This window comes from Coptis chinensis, chromosome 1 (assembly GCF_015680905.1).
Source record: "Coptis chinensis isolate HL-2020 chromosome 1, ASM1568090v1, whole genome shotgun sequence".
Taxonomy (NCBI): domain Eukaryota; kingdom Viridiplantae; phylum Streptophyta; class Magnoliopsida; order Ranunculales; family Ranunculaceae; genus Coptis; species Coptis chinensis.
This window is the reverse complement of record NC_141456.1, coordinates 22,913,990-22,932,980: the sequence shown is the minus strand read 5'-3', so window position 1 is coordinate 22,932,980 and position 18,991 is coordinate 22,913,990. Positions and strand designations below refer to the sequence as shown.

At 37.1% G+C, this 18,991-nt stretch overlaps 3 protein-coding genes across 7 annotated transcripts; all 3 read right to left on the bottom strand.

Annotated features, from left to right (window-relative positions):
• Window positions 1–2,889: 2,889 nt before the first annotated feature.
• Window positions 2,890–7,299, bottom strand: LOC147522975 (hexokinase-1-like). Of its 4 annotated transcripts, none has more exons than XM_086596321.1 (4): window positions 7,093–7,299; window positions 6,936–6,991; window positions 4,641–5,981; window positions 2,890–4,543 (listed from the first exon to the last, which is right to left on the bottom strand). In XM_086596321.1, exons 3-4 carry the CDS (start codon window positions 4,916–4,918, stop codon window positions 3,034–3,036), a joined length of 1,788 nt encoding a protein of 595 aa, XP_086452447.1. In that variant the 5' UTR covers window positions 4,919–5,981; window positions 6,936–6,991; window positions 7,093–7,299; the 3' UTR covers window positions 2,890–3,033. The 4 variants fall into 4 exon arrangements, with proteins under 4 accessions (XP_086452447.1, XP_086452450.1, XP_086452457.1 ...); XM_086596324.1 differs by having other exon boundaries at window positions 6,936–7,013; window positions 7,093–7,291; XM_086596331.1 differs by having other exon boundaries at window positions 6,936–7,009; window positions 7,093–7,291.
• LOC147522976 (LEAF RUST 10 DISEASE-RESISTANCE LOCUS RECEPTOR-LIKE PROTEIN KINASE-like 2.3) lies at window positions 5,039–5,852 on the bottom strand. Its single transcript, XM_086569114.1, has 2 exons — window positions 5,235–5,852; window positions 5,039–5,164 (listed from the first exon to the last, which is right to left on the bottom strand). Exons 1-2 carry the CDS (start codon window positions 5,850–5,852, stop codon window positions 5,039–5,041), a joined length of 744 nt encoding a protein of 247 aa, XP_086425240.1.
• Window positions 7,300–14,195: 6,896 nt separating the features above from the next.
• Window positions 14,196–17,130, bottom strand: LOC147522974 (uncharacterized). 2 transcript variants are annotated; one of them, XM_086561123.1, is made up of 6 exons: window positions 16,974–17,130; window positions 15,891–16,017; window positions 15,703–15,794; window positions 15,199–15,285; window positions 14,848–15,118; window positions 14,196–14,423 (listed from the first exon to the last, which is right to left on the bottom strand). In XM_086561123.1, exons 2-5 carry the CDS (start codon window positions 15,896–15,898, stop codon window positions 14,898–14,900), a joined length of 408 nt encoding a protein of 135 aa, XP_086417249.1. In that variant the 5' UTR covers window positions 15,899–16,017; window positions 16,974–17,130; the 3' UTR covers window positions 14,196–14,423; window positions 14,848–14,897. The 2 variants fall into 2 exon arrangements, with proteins under 2 accessions (XP_086417249.1, XP_086417257.1); XM_086561131.1 differs by lacking the exon at window positions 15,891–16,017.
• Between the last annotated feature and the right edge of the window lie 1,861 nt (window positions 17,131–18,991).

The window sequence follows — 18,991 nt, the reverse complement described above, 5'->3', positions numbered from 1 at the left end:
CAATATTTGCATATGAAACAATGTCAAATATCCCCAAAGAGAGATATATCCACAATACATATCCATAAATCCATATATCAGGAATCAATATTTTGCCATATCATGATGTTTTGTACTATGCGCCTAAGGGGGTGTTTGTTTTTCCTACTTATAAGTGTTAGATAGGGGTGGGAATTTGGCCCTAACGACCCTAACCCGGCCCTAACCGACCCGACCCTAATCCCTATAAAGCCTTCACAACTAAAGCCCTCATAGAGTTTAGGGCAGGGCCGACCCGGCCCTAATGCCTTCTAAGGCAGGGTCAGGGCGAAGGTTCTGAAACATAGGCCCGACCCTAACCAAGCCCTAGTTATAATTTCACTATAAAATACATAACTAAAACTATCCAACTCCTTGTTACATATTTTCAATTAAAATAACACTGTCCTTTGTAATTTATCGATCACTTACCGTATGGGTACTTCTAATAACTTGTCTTATATCATAAAAACTTGTAAACCTAATTGTTTCTATCTCACAACTCACGCATACACCTCTCACAACTCCTGTCTAACCTAGTCGCCAAGAACAATAATGAGCACTGGGCACTAGCCTAATGAAAAAATAGGTTGGCGTCGGTAAAACTCATTCTATACTCTTATTTGTCTTTGTGTTCTTTAATGTTAAATGTAATTTTGGTGAGATTTGAGTACAAGAAATAACGTATTTATGTCGATGAAAGCTCATTCCAAAATGTGTCTTGTACATTTTAACCGTAATTTTGAAATATAAATATGAGTCTCTATGTACTTCAGTTTATTAGATTGTGGATATGCATTTTAAATTGTTGGACTTATCAAGAATTATTACTAGATTGGTTGTTATTCAAATTTCAAAGTGGTGGGACTTTAAGTTTGCAAATCTTTGAAATTTTTTTGTAATATAAATGAGTTTTAAAACTGATGTAGTAAAAAGAAGAAAATATATAGGCCCGGCCCTAAACTGTTAAAGAGGGCTTAGGGTAGGGTCAGGGCTTGAAATTTAGACTTATGACCCGGCCCTATAGGGATTTTAGGGCCGGGCTAGCCCAGCCCTAATAACTGAAATGCTTTAAATGTTTAGGGCCGGGCTAGCCCGACCCGGCCCATTGTCCACCCCTAGTGCTAGACCACTTATAAGCACTTGTAAGTGGTGGACCACTTGTTTTTACCCATTTATTTTTTCCCACTTATAAGTAGCCAACGGTCAAAAAAACTTATAAGTAGGGCCGAAAGTTGTAAGTGAGAAAATCCTACTTACGCCAACTTATAAGTTGGGATTAGACATAAAATTACATAACTACCCATGAACGCATATAAAATTACGTAACTAACCAAATAGCAAATAAGTTTATACAATGAGAAGAAGTTAATGTCTTTCCAATAGCACTTCATGATTATCATAATAAATAATATGTCTATTGTGGATTGTTTAATGCATGGTCTATATGAATTTATTCTACTTCCATTAAATTGATTTTTTATATGATCGTCATTAATTTCGACAATAGAGTACATGTGTTATTAAAATATGAATAAAATTGTAATGTCGTCACTTATAAATACTTGAAAAAACAAACACCCCTACCACTTATAAGTAGTAAAAAACAAACAGATTTTAGGACATACTTATAAGTAGGAAAAACAAACACCCCCTAAGTGTTAGAAGTTATAAGTTGAATGGTTCAGAATCTCGAAAAGAGAGCGCAGAAAAACAAAAAACAATAAAACTCTAGACATTACTATTTTACAATCATATTACAATTCCTTTCAAAATAGGTTTCAGGCATTAAATAAACTTTTATGGTCGTATTTTTTTCTTCAGCAAAAATGGTGCCCGGCCGCCACCGTTAATTCTCTATATGTTATTGCTACCATGGTGAGCAAAGCACCATGAAAGTGACGAAGAGGGAATAATAGCTGAAGACAACGTGAAATGATTATGGTGAACTGATCAACTCATTTTTCTTCTTTTCAATTTTCTTTTACTCCAAACTCTACGGTCTAAACTCTTGAGTAGACTTTAGAAATAGTTAATATGAACACAAAGAACTAAAGTAGAAAACAGAAGAAACAAGAAGCAATGAAGAAACAAGGGCAAAGATGGCGGGAATAACCAAGGCGCTGATTAGGTCAGTCCTTAAGGAAAGATTTCGCCCTTCCAATGGTGCGAAAGGCAACAAAGTGATGGCGTCTTCCTCACGAGGATTCAATGGTTAACAATGACTGACTTTGCACTATAAACGCACTACCCTCTAGAACAACAATATAACTCTCTCTCACGGGAAGGGAAGAAGAAAGAAGAAAAGGACCGGTTTGAGTTTTACGTTTCTCACGAGTTGAGTTCGATCAAGTCTCATCTCTATGGACTCACAAGTCCTATTTATAGAGGTTAGGAGGAAGAGAGATCAACTCCTAATAGAACACTGAAACTTGTTGCTCAAGAAAAAGGCAAAACAAGTTTAGGCTATTGGTCTAACCACTACCCACAACAGTAAGCCCAAGCCCAAGCCCGAACCCTACCCGATGTGGTGGATAACCAATGTGGGACTATCTACTATGCACTAAAGTGGAGAGAACACATATGGTTCATCTCCTCCACTTTGCACACACTCACAAGTATTTCGAAATACACTTAGAGATTCCAACATAGACTTCATACTTACATACCGTTATAGGGTTAAAGAATTTAGACCTGGAATAGTTGAACCTGAATTGAAGATAAAGAAGTCCCCACTTGTCTGCATCGGTTTTATTGTTGCATAATCTGGTATTCTAGTGTACAAAGTCCAGAATTCCGTTAGAAAAGTTGTCCTTATAGGCGATATTGGTTTAGCAGTAGCGCTTTTTTAATAGTGAAAAAAAAAAACGATTTAGCACTTCAAAATTCCTTCCATTTGGTGCTTTGTAAGCAAAGTTGATAATGCGATATATACCTTACCACCCTATAAATCTTCCATTTCTACAACAAAACCTGTACTAGATGATACTTGCATAAGTGCATAACACTATTGATTTACCTCCTGGACAAAAAATACAAGGCAATGCACACAGAAATGTACAGAAATGGATTCCCTTTTTTGGAAGATACCTGGTTGCTAACAACTACACCAGTCTCAGACTTCATGTCATTGTACTGGGAATGTGAAGCAGCAATAAGAGCGGCCCCAATGCGGGGGACATCATTAGCATGCTCGATGACAACAGTGTCCTTAACCTCCTCCCCCAGTAACTCTTTAAGGGTGTTCTCCAAACACTTGGTGAGTTCTGAGTAATGCTTAAATACTCCACCATCGATGGCTATCACTGTCTTCTGCTTGACTCCCTTTTTGACTGTCTCTCTTCCTATTTTTTTCAAGATGCCTAAGATTCCAGCTGCAGAAAGACGAGCTCCACGCTCTGCAACAATGACACAGACCTCAACAACTACTTTTCTAGTTGTCAAGGATGTGTTAGATATCCCCAAGATATCTTGCAATATGCTTCCGACCACTCTTAGATCAGGAGAATTGTCGTGATGCATCGCAGACATTTCATGAGTCCTCAATGTAAATGGAATTCTAAGCTTTGAGGGAACGGTATCACCAAAAAAGTCAGCTTCTTCAGCCATTTTAAGTAATACCCTGCGCACAATATCCCCCATGTACTTACCAGATATAATCTTCCCAAAACTCTGTTCACCAACATTTAAACTCTCCACATCCAGAGCATGATCATATTCTGTCAGAGGAAGATGTACTGATCTGAAGTTACCCCACTCCATGTTAATAACCATCTCTCCTGATTTAGGTAGAACACCATGCCACTTAGAAATCGCATTTGCACACTCCACATATGCCGCATTTGTTCCAGTACCTAAGGTCACTGCAGCAACGACATCATTATTGAGGTATCTGCCACCAGCCAAAGTACGAATTGTGTCGTTGACTACAGCCGCCACACGCATATCAACACCTTTGCTTTTCATGGATTGTGTCAATTGTGCCACCAGATCTTGGTCAACCGCACCATCTATGGATGACGAGTGTTTTGTGCATTTGATAGGAGTCCCAGATGTACGTGTCATAGGGCATGAGAAACTAAACCCCATTTCCCTTTGCCTACTAGGAGAAATATGAAAATCACCATCGCCTTCCGTAGCAACAAAGGTTGCTAATTCCTCAGTAATAAAATCACATAGTCCTTTAGAAGTTCCAACCATCATATGAGGAGGTATTGACACTTCAGTAGATTCTTGCTCAAGAACACGTCTTTTCTTTCTACCCAATTGTACACGTGAAAGGCAGAATTTTGTTCCACCAAGGTCCAATGCATAGAATAATCCGTGCTCATTCCCTGTAGGAAGATTATCAACAGAGCTGATAAGCATCCCAAGTGTACTTCCACCTTCTGAAGCTAAACCAGCATGCATTTCAACAGTCATGGCTTCAGCAACTTGTTTCAATTTCCCAAGTGGTGTATCACTCATGTCTTCGAATTCTTTCAGTATCGCCATAGCTTTAGCCCAGTTAGCGGAACTCTGCGTTCTGCATTGCACAATTAACGTCAATTAGGAAATGAAGGGGGGGGGGGGCATCAAAGATTTAATTTCAGAAAGAAAAATCTCATAGCTAGTGTTCTTACCGTTCACTCCGGGTGAGAGAGACATCAGAAGAAACTGATGAAGGAGGAGGTCCACTAATTGCTGTGGAGCTAGCTCCCAATTTGCTTACGTTTAAAGAGAAGCTATATGGATAAAGCGGATCGGGAGGGGGTGGAAGTTGTATGTACCCCTCAAGAACTTTCACCACCTTGCCCAAGGTTGGTCTGTCACCGGGATTGTGCTGAGTACACCACAATGCGACAATTGCCAATGTTGTTGCATTTTCTCTATCCATGTCCTCAATTCCACATTCCTCCATAATTTAGTTTTACTTGTCCATTCTTAAATTTTTCCCAAACTTGTCCTGGAAACCAATTATCGCCTACACAAATTCTCCTCCTCCCCAAAACTTGAACAACATCATGCGAAACTGTAAACATCACTTTTTGTAAGTTATTGGCATTTGCATCCACATTTCTGGGGCAGCAAAGCTCACGGGTCCCTCTGAATTCAACCAAAGATATATTACTAACATCTCTTTGAGAAACCTTGGCAAATCCAAAATCTGAAATCTTAGGAGAAAGATTTGAGTCAATGAGCACATTACTAGCTTTTACATCATAGTGAACTATTACCTCGTGGCAACTTTCATGCAAATAAGAAAGCCCTTTTGCTGTCTCAGTTGCAATATCATACAACCTCTGCCACGGCAACTTAAGATGGTTCTCATACAAAATAACATCCAAAGATCCATTCTCCAAGTATTCATAGACAAGTGCTTTCATGTTCGTCTCAAAACAATATCCATAAAGTCTAACTAGGTTTCGATGAGAAGTGCTGCTCATTGATCTCACTTCAGCCATGAATGTGTATTCCATAACATCCACTGCGGTTTTTTTTAATTTCTTAACTGCAACTTTCTCACCATTAGGTAATTGGCCTTTAAAGACGTCTCCATAAGCGCCAGAACCTATTTGACAAGTGAAATATTCAGTAATCCTCATAAGATCTTTATGTGAATATCGTCGTATTTTCTCTCTTTCAAGTTCTAACGACACTTCCATTGCATTTGAGCTAACAATGGCCCCTTTGAAAACTTTCACCACTTTGAGACTTTCAAACATTTTATTTTGAAGCTTGTCCTTACCATCAAAATGTAGATTATTTACTCTATAAAGTTTTTCATTCCTTTTTCGTACTTCATCTACATCGTATTCTTTGAGTTCTACTTCTGATGTCAAATAGTTCTCCATTTGGCTTTCTCCTGTTCACGCCACTGGGTCCAAACTTCAAGACTTCAATCCCGAGTGATATAATACTCTAGCTTCAAGTGGCAGTCAAACCAACTATAATGGCAGTAAGAGAGATTAAGAGATTCACGTCTGCGAAAGAATACATAAATATAGAATCTTTCAGTTTATGTATTGAAAACACTTAATCATTTAAGCATACCAGAGAGCTACACATGTTATTTCGAAGATCCCACAAATGAGCTAGCGCACAAAAGAATAATTTCACATGCAAAAGGATTTTTTTTAAGACAACAACTCTGTCGTTGGTAATTTTGTTTTATTCTAAATAATTTCATTACATGAATTAAAACATAAGCATAAATTTTATAAATATATCGGTCCAATATGTTCCAAAATTTAGAGATCCAATATACGCAATGATAATGATATTCTCAACTTTGGATTATTCTGCCAATTGAAAAATATTTTTAGCGCGAGTATGTCGCTACGCTGCACATGGAAAAATGGGAGTAAGATCTCGGAGGAGAGTGGGTCTCAAGAAAAGTTAAGAGTCTCAATAGCTAGTATGTCGCTACGTTGCACATGGAAAAATGGATTTCTTTTTTATTTTGTTTTCCATAAACCATCTGAGTGCAACTTCACAAATCAAACAAGAAGCAAGAAAGATACATGGAGCAAATATCATTAAAACAAACAAAAGACAAAGGAGAAACACAGAGCTAGGTCCCCTCATATTCCCCACTGGAGTTACTTCAACACCAACATCGATCACCCAAGTGTGTTGTTGGTTCTCCCAAAAAGAAGACCCAAAGATCTCCAAACTACGAAGCACGAAACTCTGTGAAAGCAACAAATTAGCTACTCCTAGAACGAGAACCTCACCAAAACCCCTACTAAACCCCCCCAAAACTAGCAAAAGGAATTGAAGGAGAATAGGTAGATCTGATCAGATTTAAGGTTGCGACTTGCAGAGTAGATTTTGCTTTAACTTGGAAAACTGGACTTTCCTGATATTAACCTTAGATTATAACACCAAAAGGTTGCACTGAGTTTTTGAAAATTTTCAAAGGAACATGCCATTACCTCGACCTAATCGACTCTGTAAGTTCATCAGATATCTTGGTTCCATTTCTTTGTGCCTGTAAAAGTAAGAGACACTTACTACGACTTGGTGTATCAGTGTATGTACAACTTTAAAACCATAGGCTGAAGTAACAAGTGGAGGCTTGGATATACTTACCAACTAAGCCGTGTAAAGATTGTCAGGGGACGTTTTATAGCATAACTTCCAAGCCTCTGTAGTCTGGTGCGGTGGTGAAATGAAGAACTCTGAAGTTCGATCAGAGTTTTTTGAGTGAGAGACTGGACTGCTACTTTTTCTTTTTTCTTTTTTTTTTTTTAATATGGCAAGTGCAAATGCTGAAACAGTTTCCCTTTTAGTCAAGCAGATGCAAGAAGACTTCGTAATTCAGTTCACATTTACGTTTATTAAAATTTAAAAGAATAAATTCTTTAATGCGCGATAACAGTTCCAGGTTTCTGGAATTCCACTAAGTGCAGATTCACACAGATGATTAAATATTAATTAAATATACTTTCTCAAACTAATACTTAAGGGTAGAATTTATTGAGCTGAGGGCTCAGGCATGCTCGAGCTTGTTCATTTAATAAACGAGCCAAGTTTGAGTTTATATTATAGGTCGTGTAACAAACGAGTTTGATGAAGCTCGGTTCGATAAGTTAAAATAGTATCACTTTAGTGTAAAATAACCGAACTATTTGGACTCGGCTCGCTAAAAACTTGACTTGGGCTGGTTCATGTATTAACTTGAGCATAGTGAAATTCAGCTTGATTAGTTCGAATTCCATCCTTACTAATATATACTTGTGGGGGTATGGAGGCTTAGGGTTACGTGCATGGGTTGTGACCAATCAATGTTCCCATTCCAACTACACCAATATTGTCGCAAACAGAAGTTTTTGCACGTCCTCGATTGTTGAAACCATATGTTCTATACTTCTATACAAGTTTGTACGGAATTTTGTGTGGAGTTTGGAGTTTCATGTTCTATGTGTTGAAGTGTATTCATTCTCATCTGCCGGCAATTAAGATTAAATCATGTGTCACCTAAATCAAATGGGATTGACCGCAAATTTAATGGCAATTTAGTAATTACAAGATTACATTGGATTCCCACAAACAATTAACAGACGGTGAACCTGATCCATTAGTTAAAAGTTGTTCCACTATCAAAATGCAATTTACCCTAAAAAAAAATTGTTCCACTATCTGTGGACCAGGTCCTGTGTTAGAAGCTTATACTATTGTAAGAGTTCAATTTGGAGATTTTTATACTTCATCAATTTTCATTTCCTTTCCTGTAGTCAATATTTCAAGAAATCAATCTTTTAACCAAGCTTAATTTTTAAATTATGCGGAGTAGATATCGTACATTGCACGCTAAGCGCAAGTTTTCAATTATTCAAGGTGTGCAAGTTCAACTCCTAATTATAAAATAAGGTCAGGTCTGCGCACTGTAATTATAAAATTGGTCACTCCTTTAATTTCTCCCGGATTAATAGCATTCCCAATACAAGTGACTAGGAGAGGAAATTGAGAGTTTTCATCTTTGTAGATCAGAAAACACTTGCCTAATGCAAGGGTGATAATGATGGTGACTTGTAACTAAGTCACAATGAGAGTAGCAGTTACTATTGAAATTAATTGTCATTGAGTTGTGAGTTTCGGACGGAACCTTTTATTCCGTCTCGTGTGTTTTTTTTATATTTTATTGGTTTTTTTTTTTTCTTTTCTTCGGACAGAATGAAACATTCCGTCCCGTGTGTTTTTTCGACCTTATTTTTGGGTTTTTTTTTCTTTCTTTCGGACAGAATGTTTCATTCCGTTCGTCCGACCGTTTTTTCAATTTTTACATTCAGACAGAATCAAACATTTCGTCCGAAGTTTTAAATCACCTCTGCATTGGGCAACATTTTCTTGTTTTTAACCACAAAGATAGCAAAGAGGGAAAATAGTCTTACGTGGAGGTGAAAAAAAGTGGTTTGCATTGGAAATGCTCTAATAGGATAGCTTGCAAAAAGTGAATTAGAGCATCCCAATGCAAGCAACAACTTGTTACTTCCACGTAGGCGCCACATGAGACTATTTCCCCTCATAGTTATTTTTTTGGTAAGAAGCTACTAGGAGTTGCCCAATGCAAATATGACTTCAAAATTTAGACGGAATGTTTTATTCCGTCTGAATATAAAAAATGAAAAAATATAAAAAAAAAAACACTTCGAACATTCTGTAAAAAAAAAAAATAATAAAAATAAATAAATAAATAAATAAATAAATCGAAAAAAGTAGTGGGATGTAATGAAACATTCCATACTACGAAAAAAAATCGAAAAAACACGCTAGATGGAATAAAAGATTTCGTCCAAATATCACAAGTTGATAACTATCTCAGTAGCAAGCATAATTCGGGATTTCGAAATTTTTGGAATTCCGACAAATCGAAAAACTGAAATTGACAATATTTTGACATTTGACCCATGTCAAATTTTGATTTCAACAAGATTTCAAAATGATTAATATTTCGACCCTATGTTGTATTTTCCGGTTTTTTTTAAAATTGAAATATCCGGTAAAATTCCGACATTCTATTCGAAATTTTGAACACTGATAGCAAGTACTACCCTCATTGTCACTCTTGCATTGTGTCATTGTTTTTGGCTCATAAAGGCATCTCTAATGGGGGGTGTAAAATTACACCTCCACATAGGCGCCACCTAGGCTTCACGACAACTGCAAATATCTCATTTGGCTTCTCAAAGTCAGAGTTAACATCAGTAGAAACCAATAAAACAGGAGCCTCAGCAGTAGATGGAGAAGACTTAGGCCTGGCATAGGAAGGAGCCAATTGAACTTTCAAACCAGCCTTGACAAAAGAATAAGTATTTAGCTTGCAACGATGAATAACATCCACATCAAACATCCAAGGGCACCCAAGAAGAACGTGACAAGCATTCATATCAACAACATCACAAAGAATAATATCCTTACACTTGCCAATAGAAAAACTGAGAAGGCATTGTTCCTTAACATGTTGTTTGCACTCATCTTGTATCCAACCAACTTCATAAGGGCGGGGATGTGGCTGGGTAGCAAGTTCCAATTTCGCCACCATTTTCTTTGACACAATGTTCTCACTACTACCACTGTCAATAATCAGAGAACACAATTTGCCTTGAATTGTATAAGTAGTCCTAAACAAATTATGTCGGTGTGGAATAGAAACATGTGGAGTATATAACAAATTATGAACCACAAGATTAAAGTGTTCACCATCGTCATCACCATATGTCGGTTCATCGTCATCACAATGAATATTAGCCTCAAAACCATCATCCATATTAGGAACCTCGTCTGCAAAAGCAATATTATGTTTTCGACACTCATCTGAAGAATGACCAGATTTACTGCACTTATAACACGTAACAGGTTTGGGACGGAGATATGGATTGGTGGATGGAGGTTTAGGATTTTGAGTGTTAGTGTTGGAGGAATTTGGGAAACGAGTTGAGCGGGTATTAGGACGGTTTGGAGGTTGATGATAAGGAGGTGTTTTATAAGGAGAGGTGGTGGGTTGGGTAGAGGTATCATGTGGAGTGGATGGGCTAGAAGGGACTTCTGAAGATGGAGATGGTGAAACACTAGAAGATGGGGAATTATGATAAGATGGGTTGGATTTAAATTGTGAGGATCTTTGGTTATATGAAGGACGGTTAAAAGGTTTAGGTCGCTCTATGAATTGTTCAACCTTAAGTGCATTATTAATAGCGGCATGTAAAGTGAAGTGTTGATCTGAAACTAGATCTTTCTGAATATTCCAGGATAAACCATTAATGAATCTAACAATTTGTAAATTCTTATTCTCTTGCAAATCATTATGAGAAAGCAACCGATAAAATTCATCAATATATTCTTGAACAGTACGATTATCTTGTCTGCAATTTTGGAGTGCAGTGAAGAGAAGTTGAGCAAAATTTGGAGGAAGATATTGCGCCATTAACATCTGCCTCATACATTTCCAAGAACGAATCCGTTTCAAACCTTGACGAATACGCTCTTGTTGTTTCTGCTCCCACCAAGAAGAGCCACCACCAAAATTAAAAGCCACAATCTTAACGTGCTTCTCTGGAGGAATTTCCATAATATCGAAAAAACGGTCCACGGATTTAAGCCAGTCAATAAAATCCTCAATATGCAAAAGACCATTAAAAGTTGCCAAATCTGCCTTGATGCGATACTCATTACTATTTCCACCAAAATTATGTCTGTTACCACCATAATTATTTCTTTGTCGACGAAAATTATCTTGATTTTGCAAATTTGGAGGATTATGTCGGATAACAATTTCCTCAATTTCATCGTCGTAGTCGTCGTCGTCTATACCATTATGTGGTTGGCGATAATCTCAGAGATTGGGCTGAAAAATTGGGTAGGGTGCAAAACCAGTTTGGGCTAGCCCATTAATGGGTGTGGTTTGAAGTGGTGGTTGGGCATTTGGGAATTGATGGACCGGACCGGTGGAATAAGAATTGGTAGGAATTTAATTGGGGTTGGGTATATGGACTGTTATGGGATTGGGTGGTAAAGTTAGTGCAATTAGGAAAGTCCAAAAACACAGGTTGGTGTTGGATACGATGGTGTGATGGAAATTCTTCATCTTCTCCAACTGTTGTTCGCCAGATAAGAGTGGAATTGATGCCTTAAGAGTTGCTTTGAAAATCGAGGAGGCCAGCTTTGAGGAAGATATGTTGGTTGTATATGGGGTTGAAAATTAATGGAGTAGTGGGTGTGATGCTGACTGGAGGTGGGATGCAATTGGTTCTATAGTTGATATGGAGTATATTGGGGTTGGGAATTGATGGGATGGGTGTTCTGTAGTTGATGGGTGGGTTGGTGGGTGGGTGGATCGATCGGTACTGCGAGAAAGACGTTCAAGGTTAGAATCCGATGCACTATGGGTGGTGCTTTGAAGTCGAACTTGTTTGTCGCCTTCAGCCTGAGTTTTCCCTCGTTCTCTTTCTTTCTAGAACTCCGCTGAAATTGCCTCTCATATGAAGCGTTGATTTTCCTATCGGAAATCCGTAAAAGCTTGCTCCAAAGCACGATTGACATCTGCCATGGTAACAAAATCTCCCGTATTTGCGTCCGGGGAACGTGGGTCAGCATCATCGTGATGGGCCATCGAACCTGGCTCCGATACCAATTGACGAGGCGGAAGCGAATTAAAAGTAAGAAGGTATGTAAAAGACTTTGATAAATTGATAATATTGAATGAATCCTGTTTATATCCTACGATGTTCTTATATAGACTAGTATATTACTAATTCTAGTATGGAAATAATTCTAAATACATTCTAATTCTAAAACAAACTAATAGATAATAAGAAACCAATCCTAATTAGAAACATATTACTGTCCTGCATCAGGTCTACTATACAAAAATGTAGGACTTATTTGAGGACATATGCCATTGCAAATAGGTTTGAGTTTAGGGGTAAAAAGAATGATGGTGACAGAGTGAGACTTAATTGCAAGGGAGAAGAATGCACATGGATGTTCTATGCAAGGGCTAGCAAATCCAAGAAGAAGGATGGGTATACTACCAGGTGTAGGGGTAATAGTAAGTTTGGAAACAAATTGGCTAATGTTGTATGGGTGGCTGAGAAGATGGAGGATATAGTTAGAAGACATCACAAGACTTTTAAAGCTAACATGATCAAAGAAGAAGTCTGGGACAAATTAGGTGTTAAGATTTCATATTATACAGCTTGACATGCTAGACAAAAGATAATGGAGTTGGTAAATGGTAATTATGAGGAAAGCTATGCAAAAGCTCCAGAGTTGTGTGTCCAAATATTGAAATGAAATTATGGTTCTGTGGCTAGCTGCTCTAGATGGTACTCTTGAGTTTAATCATGTGTGTATTGCATTTTTAGCTAGTATTAGAGGATTTGTCGAGGGGTGCAGACCAATTATAAGTCTTGATGGTTGTTTTTTAAAAGGCAAATATGGTGGTGTATGTCTAAGCATGGTAGTTTTAGATGGGAACAATGGGCTATTTCCACTGCCCGTCTTCATATGCACAGGAGATAATAAGGCTACATGGGGATCTTTCTTGGAAGCTATGCACTCACACTTGTCAAACCATGAACAAAATCTTACCTTCATGTCAGATATGCAAAAGGGACTTAAGGAAGTACTTCCTGTTATCTTTCCACGTGCAGCTCATAGATTTTGCTTCAGGCACATGTACAAAAATTTGAAGAAAGATTACAAGGGAGGTAAACTATTTGAGGAGTTGTGTTGGGGAGTAGCTAGGGCATTTAGGCTTAGTGACTGCAAAAGATTTCTTGATGATTTGGAGAAAGTTGACAAGAAGGCAGTCGATTGGTTGAAAAAGAGGGATGTTACCACATGGTGTAAATCACATTTTTGGACTCGTACAAAATCAGAGCATATCACTAACAACTTCAGTGAAAGTTTTAATCAATAGATAATGGATTTGAGGGACAAGCCAGTGATTTGAGGGAATTGAATTTGATGTTGATGACTCTTATGAGAAAAAGAAGAATCAAGGCAATGGAGATGGACATTAATAATGTTGTTCCTAAGGTGAAGGCAATACATGAGAAACAACACTACTAAAAAAAAGACTTATAATGACAGCTTTTAGCCGTCATGAAACAAGCGTAATGACATTTTTTTTCATTAAAGAAAGAGCCGTCATTATAGAGCCCGTCATAAAAGTTAACAAAAACTATCATTATTTTGATGACGGTTTTGAAGAAACTGACATTAAAACTTGAACTTATATGACATAAATTCAATTCAAAATGTCATAACTCGGGCTATTTACATGACATATTTTACGTAACCGTCATAGTTTGCTAGGAAAAGCGTCAAGAAATAACACATGTTTATGACGCTTGCTTTGCAGCCGACAATTATTAATTCGAAAAGCGTCAAGAGATGAACATTAAAATCGTCAAGAGATTTCATAGGTAATTGACAGGTCCTTCGAAGCCGTCACAAACTTTTGTTTTTTTTAAAAAAATATTTTTTTGGGCACCCGCCGGTGAAATGTTTTGTCACACAAATTTTCCTGCATATCTCGATATAACTCAGAAATCCATACGGACTAACAAATGTAGACCCATACATGAACTCCATTTTAAGTAAACCTGAATCATACTCTTTATTACCAACATAAATCATTTGAAAGAACTTTTTTCATATTACATGATTTATTTGATGACTAAGAAAAATAACAATTAATTAACAAATAACACTTGATTCAACAAAATCAAGTCAATCTCATAAGTCATAACTCAATTTATCTAACCTATCCAACAAAAATTTCTAATCAACCGATAAATTGATCCATCTCAAACAATCAATAGAAGCGAGCTTTCTGAACGTTATCCATCTCCCCATAATCATTCCATAATCATTTCTTTCAGAACGTTTTGAAAGTAATCTTCCCATAATATAATCTTCAAAATGATAAAGAAGATTTGGTAAGTAAACGGAAAATCAAATTAATCGACCACTTATATAAAAATGAAACACAAACCAATTAATGATAAGTACAAACTAACTACTAAGGTAGCTTTGTATGAGAATTGCAAGATTTAAACAAGAAAAACATATGAGGTTTCAAAAATCTAATCGTTGCAGGCACTATGATAACATAGCATCATGAGAGCATAATATTCACAATACTACGATGTAATTGTCAGGAGCAATAATGACCTCAAGTTTAGTAGAAGGGCATGACAAACCCTTGAACGCAAGTTCTATAAAAAACAGACCACAAGCACAAACCACACTCCACAGAAAATAAGGAATCGGCAGCAAGGGACAATTCTGCTAGCATAAGATTTTTCAACATAAAAACTATGTCAAACAACAACTTACTTTAAAATCTGCTAGTCACACGCAGCCAGATCGATCATTGTTTTCAATCACTATTCTTGAACAAAGGGCACCCCCATATCATTCACCTGCAGTAAATAGTTAGGTCTATCTGTGGAAGAATTTGCTTTATTTAAATGGCAAAAAACAACCACATAGAAGTTTGGTATGTAATGACCAAGGAACCAAGATAAATTCAAGTTGAAGCGGTCCTCGTACGTAATCAAATTCACAGCTAGCCCAAGATGTCCAAACCTTCCTGATCGACCAACCCGTGACAATGCGAACAAAGTTGTTATAATAATTGGGGAAAATAAAAGATCATCCATGAACACTAAAGTAAGAAATGTACCCTGTGGAGATATGTCTCCGAGTTCTTAGGGAAATCAAAATTAATAACGACATTGATAGCTTGAATGTCTATCCCCCTCGTGAACAAATCTGCAAAAAGAAAATAAAAAGGGCAGACTACAACTTTCACCTGATTTATGTCTTAATAGAATTGTAATATATCTCTTACCATGAAACACTAAAGCTTCATAATAATATAATCCGAAAATAAAAATGACACACTTTACCCTATTTTAAGGCGATCTAGGATCCAACTACCGACTAAATAAATCGAAGCTAGGTGATTAAACAAATGGAGATGACACAGAACCGCATCTTTAATATCATCTGACTTTGCTAGTTGTACAACTACCTTTGCTGAGATGAGTTAGAAAGGTCACCCATTAGCTAGGCCCAAAGTAGATTAATACATAGAGGCTTAATAAACTCAAGACACCCCTAAAGGAAGTTGCCAAAACTAAAGATATTTTTAACTTTGAAAACAAAAGACACACAAATATCACTCACCACCCCAACAGAAGCCTGCAGCCCCGATTGAAGATATTCCCTTACTCTTTAGAGCTGCAATTACAGGTTTCTCCATTTCATCCCCTTCATCCCTAATGAACAAAGACAAGGATTCATAAAACAGCAATGTCATAAACGAATGCTAAAAGATTCTAATGCAAGTGCAATTTTGTGTGTCAGAAATCAACCGTTCCATGAGTTCTAATCCACACTGTTAGAGGCCTCTCGGCTATTTCAGGGTTATATGAATCTTCATGAAAGAAGTCTGGAACCACCACATAAAATCCAGCAGCCGCAATTTTGTCTGCTAACTACCTTCACAGTATTGCATATCCAATATCGATTTTAGAAATTTACAGAGTTAAAGCATACAAGTAATCCATTCATGAAATGAAATGGCAAACATAAAAGAACCATATCCACTAGTGAAGCTCTAGCGTAAGTGGTCAATGCAACAATATCCACAACAAAAATGTAATTCCAAAAGATACAAGGTTCACCTCAAAACTTTCGAAGTCGCAGGTGTAAACTATCCTTTTTGTTGTGACAGCCTTAATTCTTTTGTTTTTGAATAAGCTATAGGATCCAGGATCCTACGTGTATCATTAATCTAAGACTATAGTCATTAGAGGGAGGTCTATTAACATCAAATTCTAAGGCATCAAGCATAACATCAAGGAAGCTGAAAGCACACAATTTACAATAAAAGAAAATCGCTTTCACCTATATTCCTTCCATGTATTGTTTCACTAATATTGGGTGGTCATTCCACATATGCATTTGGGACAACCCTAATATTAACAACAAAAGGGTTACAAAACAAATGAGAATCAAAGTTGGGTAATAGCAGACTACCCCTAGGATGTTAAAACACTCCAATCAATCTTCATTTCAAATTACATTTTTACAAACAAGTTTAACACCAAAACAACAAAAGTTATGTCTGGCATTTTATCAAAAAGATAATGCGCCCCTTGCATATCCATTAATGGCACTGAAAAAATTCATCTCTAAAACGCATGCCATTAAGAATTATTTGAAAAAAATAAAAATAGTACATCACTTTCTCTAATTTCTTTATATCATCTAAAACAATCTTTCAGCCGTAGCAAATTGTTTGTAGAGTAAAAAATTTAAGACTAACGAAATTTACTGAAATAAAAAAAAATCCAATAATAACAACCGAGCACAGTGAGATTTCAATTGGGGAATCATAATCCAACCAAAACTAAGAAGGAAGTTGGGGTTTGTTAGGGTTTCGCGGTGGGTACCTTAGCATTTAGGGCAACTAATTCAGAAAGCAACAATTAGGTTGAAGTCGAGATCTTTTTGGCTTTGGATTATTCCCTGCATCTTTACCTCTCGCTTTTCTGTTTTCCACTACTACGCTTATAAATCCCCTTCATGCAAAAACCAAGTCGTTCTTCTCAAAATGGTGTCTTCCCATTTTAACCCGGCATAAAATCCCCTTCTTCTCAATCGCCATTTAGATATAGAGAGAGCTTAGTTAGGGCATCAAGTGGCGAGAGGAGGGAAGTCGATCCGGTGGTTTTGTTGTTGCGAGGTGGAGTCGGGGGTTGGAGACTTGAGGGGTCGGGCTTCTTCCTCAAATCCCTTTCAATTTTTTCGCAAAACAAGTGTGTTTTAAGTTGAAAGTTTAGGTTTATGTAGACTTCTTTTGTTTTTGTGATTTACTTGACGCTTGACTCTGAACAAACCATTATTTAAGGGACCCAAAATTTAAAACCAACGCCTTTGACGGTTTAGAAAATGACGGTTTAGAACATATGCAAACTGATACTCCACTTTTTTTTTTGGACGAGTTACCGATTTTTTTTTGGTTGTTAAGTTTTTGACGGTTTATTATATTATGAACTTGACAATTTTAGAAAACTCGTCACAAAGTCATACTATTTTCTTTCCACTTGTGTCATACATAATATAATATTGCAACAACCGTCATAAAATGCTTATAATTTATTGACGCCTGTGATATACGTGACATAATATTACAATAGCCGTCATAAAAATATCACCAAGGCACCTATCTTGACGGTTTTCAACAAAGCCGTCAAGATAGCTAAAAAACAGGCGTCATAATATGTCTTTTTTTTAGTAGTGCAATTTTTTTTATTAAGGAGTATACTTACATATCTGCTGCATACCACATGTTTACTGTGCTTAGATCACATGGAAGCAGATGGTTAGTGAACCTAGATGCACACGAATGTAAGTGTAAGGTGTGGCAACTTACTGGAATACCTTGTATGCATGCTGTTTGTATCATTGAACAGAGGAGGTTGAACTATGCTAGGTTAGTTTTTCCTGCATCTTCTTACATATTTTTATTATTATATGGTCTTTGATTGTCTTATTAATCAATATTTTAATTTTTGATGTGTAGATATTGTAATGAATACTTAACAATGAGGTCATATGTGAAAACATATAGCAGGGTTGTTCTTCCTATACCTAATGACAGACTAGGGGAAACCAATTACTCAAGTTCTCCCACCATCATTGAAAAGATAACCAGGAAGGCCAAAGAAAAATAGAAGAAAGAATGCAGATGAACAAACACAAGCAGGTGATGGACATAATGCTTCACAAGCTGGTGCGGGACAAAATGCTTCACAAGCAGGTGAGGGACAAAATGATTCTGAACCAGCAGCAAAACCCAAGCAAATAAGAAGATGTAGCAAATGCCACTCCTCAAGCCACAACATCAGGACTTGCCCAGAACAAGCAAAGCTTAATGCCGAAACAACACAAGGTCAATCAGCAACAGAGGCCCCACAAGCACATGAAGGAGCTCAAGCTAGTGCATCAAATAAGAAGAGGCCAAGGAATAAGAAACAACCTAGTACACCAGTTGCAGCTCAAGTTGAAGTGCCCCATACTGCAGTACCAGAAACACAAACACATGAATGTGCAATTGAACCAGAGAGAAGTTCAGAAAAAAGACTTTATTTCAAGCCACCACCAACAAGCAATAGAAGAGGGTGGGACCATTTGAACATGTAAGTATGTAACTTCATGCGTTTTTTTAGTAGGTTTGTTAGTAAACCATGACTTGAGCAGTTGAATATTTTTCATCTTTTTTTGTGTTTTGGGAACACGTGACATGTGTTTTGCTTTTGTGTATGGAAGGATATGTCACTGGTTAGTGTAGATGACTGATTTATGTGAAGTGGTTTCAACTGAAATTCTCTCTTAATTTCTCAGAGGGCAAGAATGTTGTGTATACCGTTTACAGGTCTTTAACTTGGCGTAGCGACTGTTGGTTCAG

Bases quoted from the DNA above. Each gene is read 5' to 3' on its own strand.
- LOC147522975 (XM_086596321.1), bottom strand. From the start codon at position 4,918: ATGGAGGAATGTGGAATTGAGGACATGGATAGAGAAAATGCAACAACA. The intron at 4,544-4,640 runs GTAAGAACACTA...TGTGCAATGCAG, and splicing joins TCTCTCACCCGGAGTGAACG to AACGCAGAGTTCCGCTAACT.
- LOC147522976 (XM_086569114.1), bottom strand. From the start codon at position 5,852: ATGGAGAACTATTTGACATCAGAAGTAGAACTCAAAGAATACGATGTA. The intron at 5,165-5,234 runs GTAATAGTTCAC...CTAAGATTTCAG, and splicing joins TGCATGAAAGTTGCCACGAG to ATTTTGGATTTGCCAAGGTT.
- LOC147522974 (XM_086561123.1), bottom strand. The intron at 15,286-15,702 runs GTGAGTGATATT...TTCTTTTTGCAG, and splicing joins TGCAGGCTTCTGTTGGGGTG to ATTTGTTCACGAGGGGGATA. The intron at 15,119-15,198 runs GGGTACATTTCT...TCGCATTGTCAC, and splicing joins CTCGGAGACATATCTCCACA to GGGTTGGTCGATCAGGAAGG.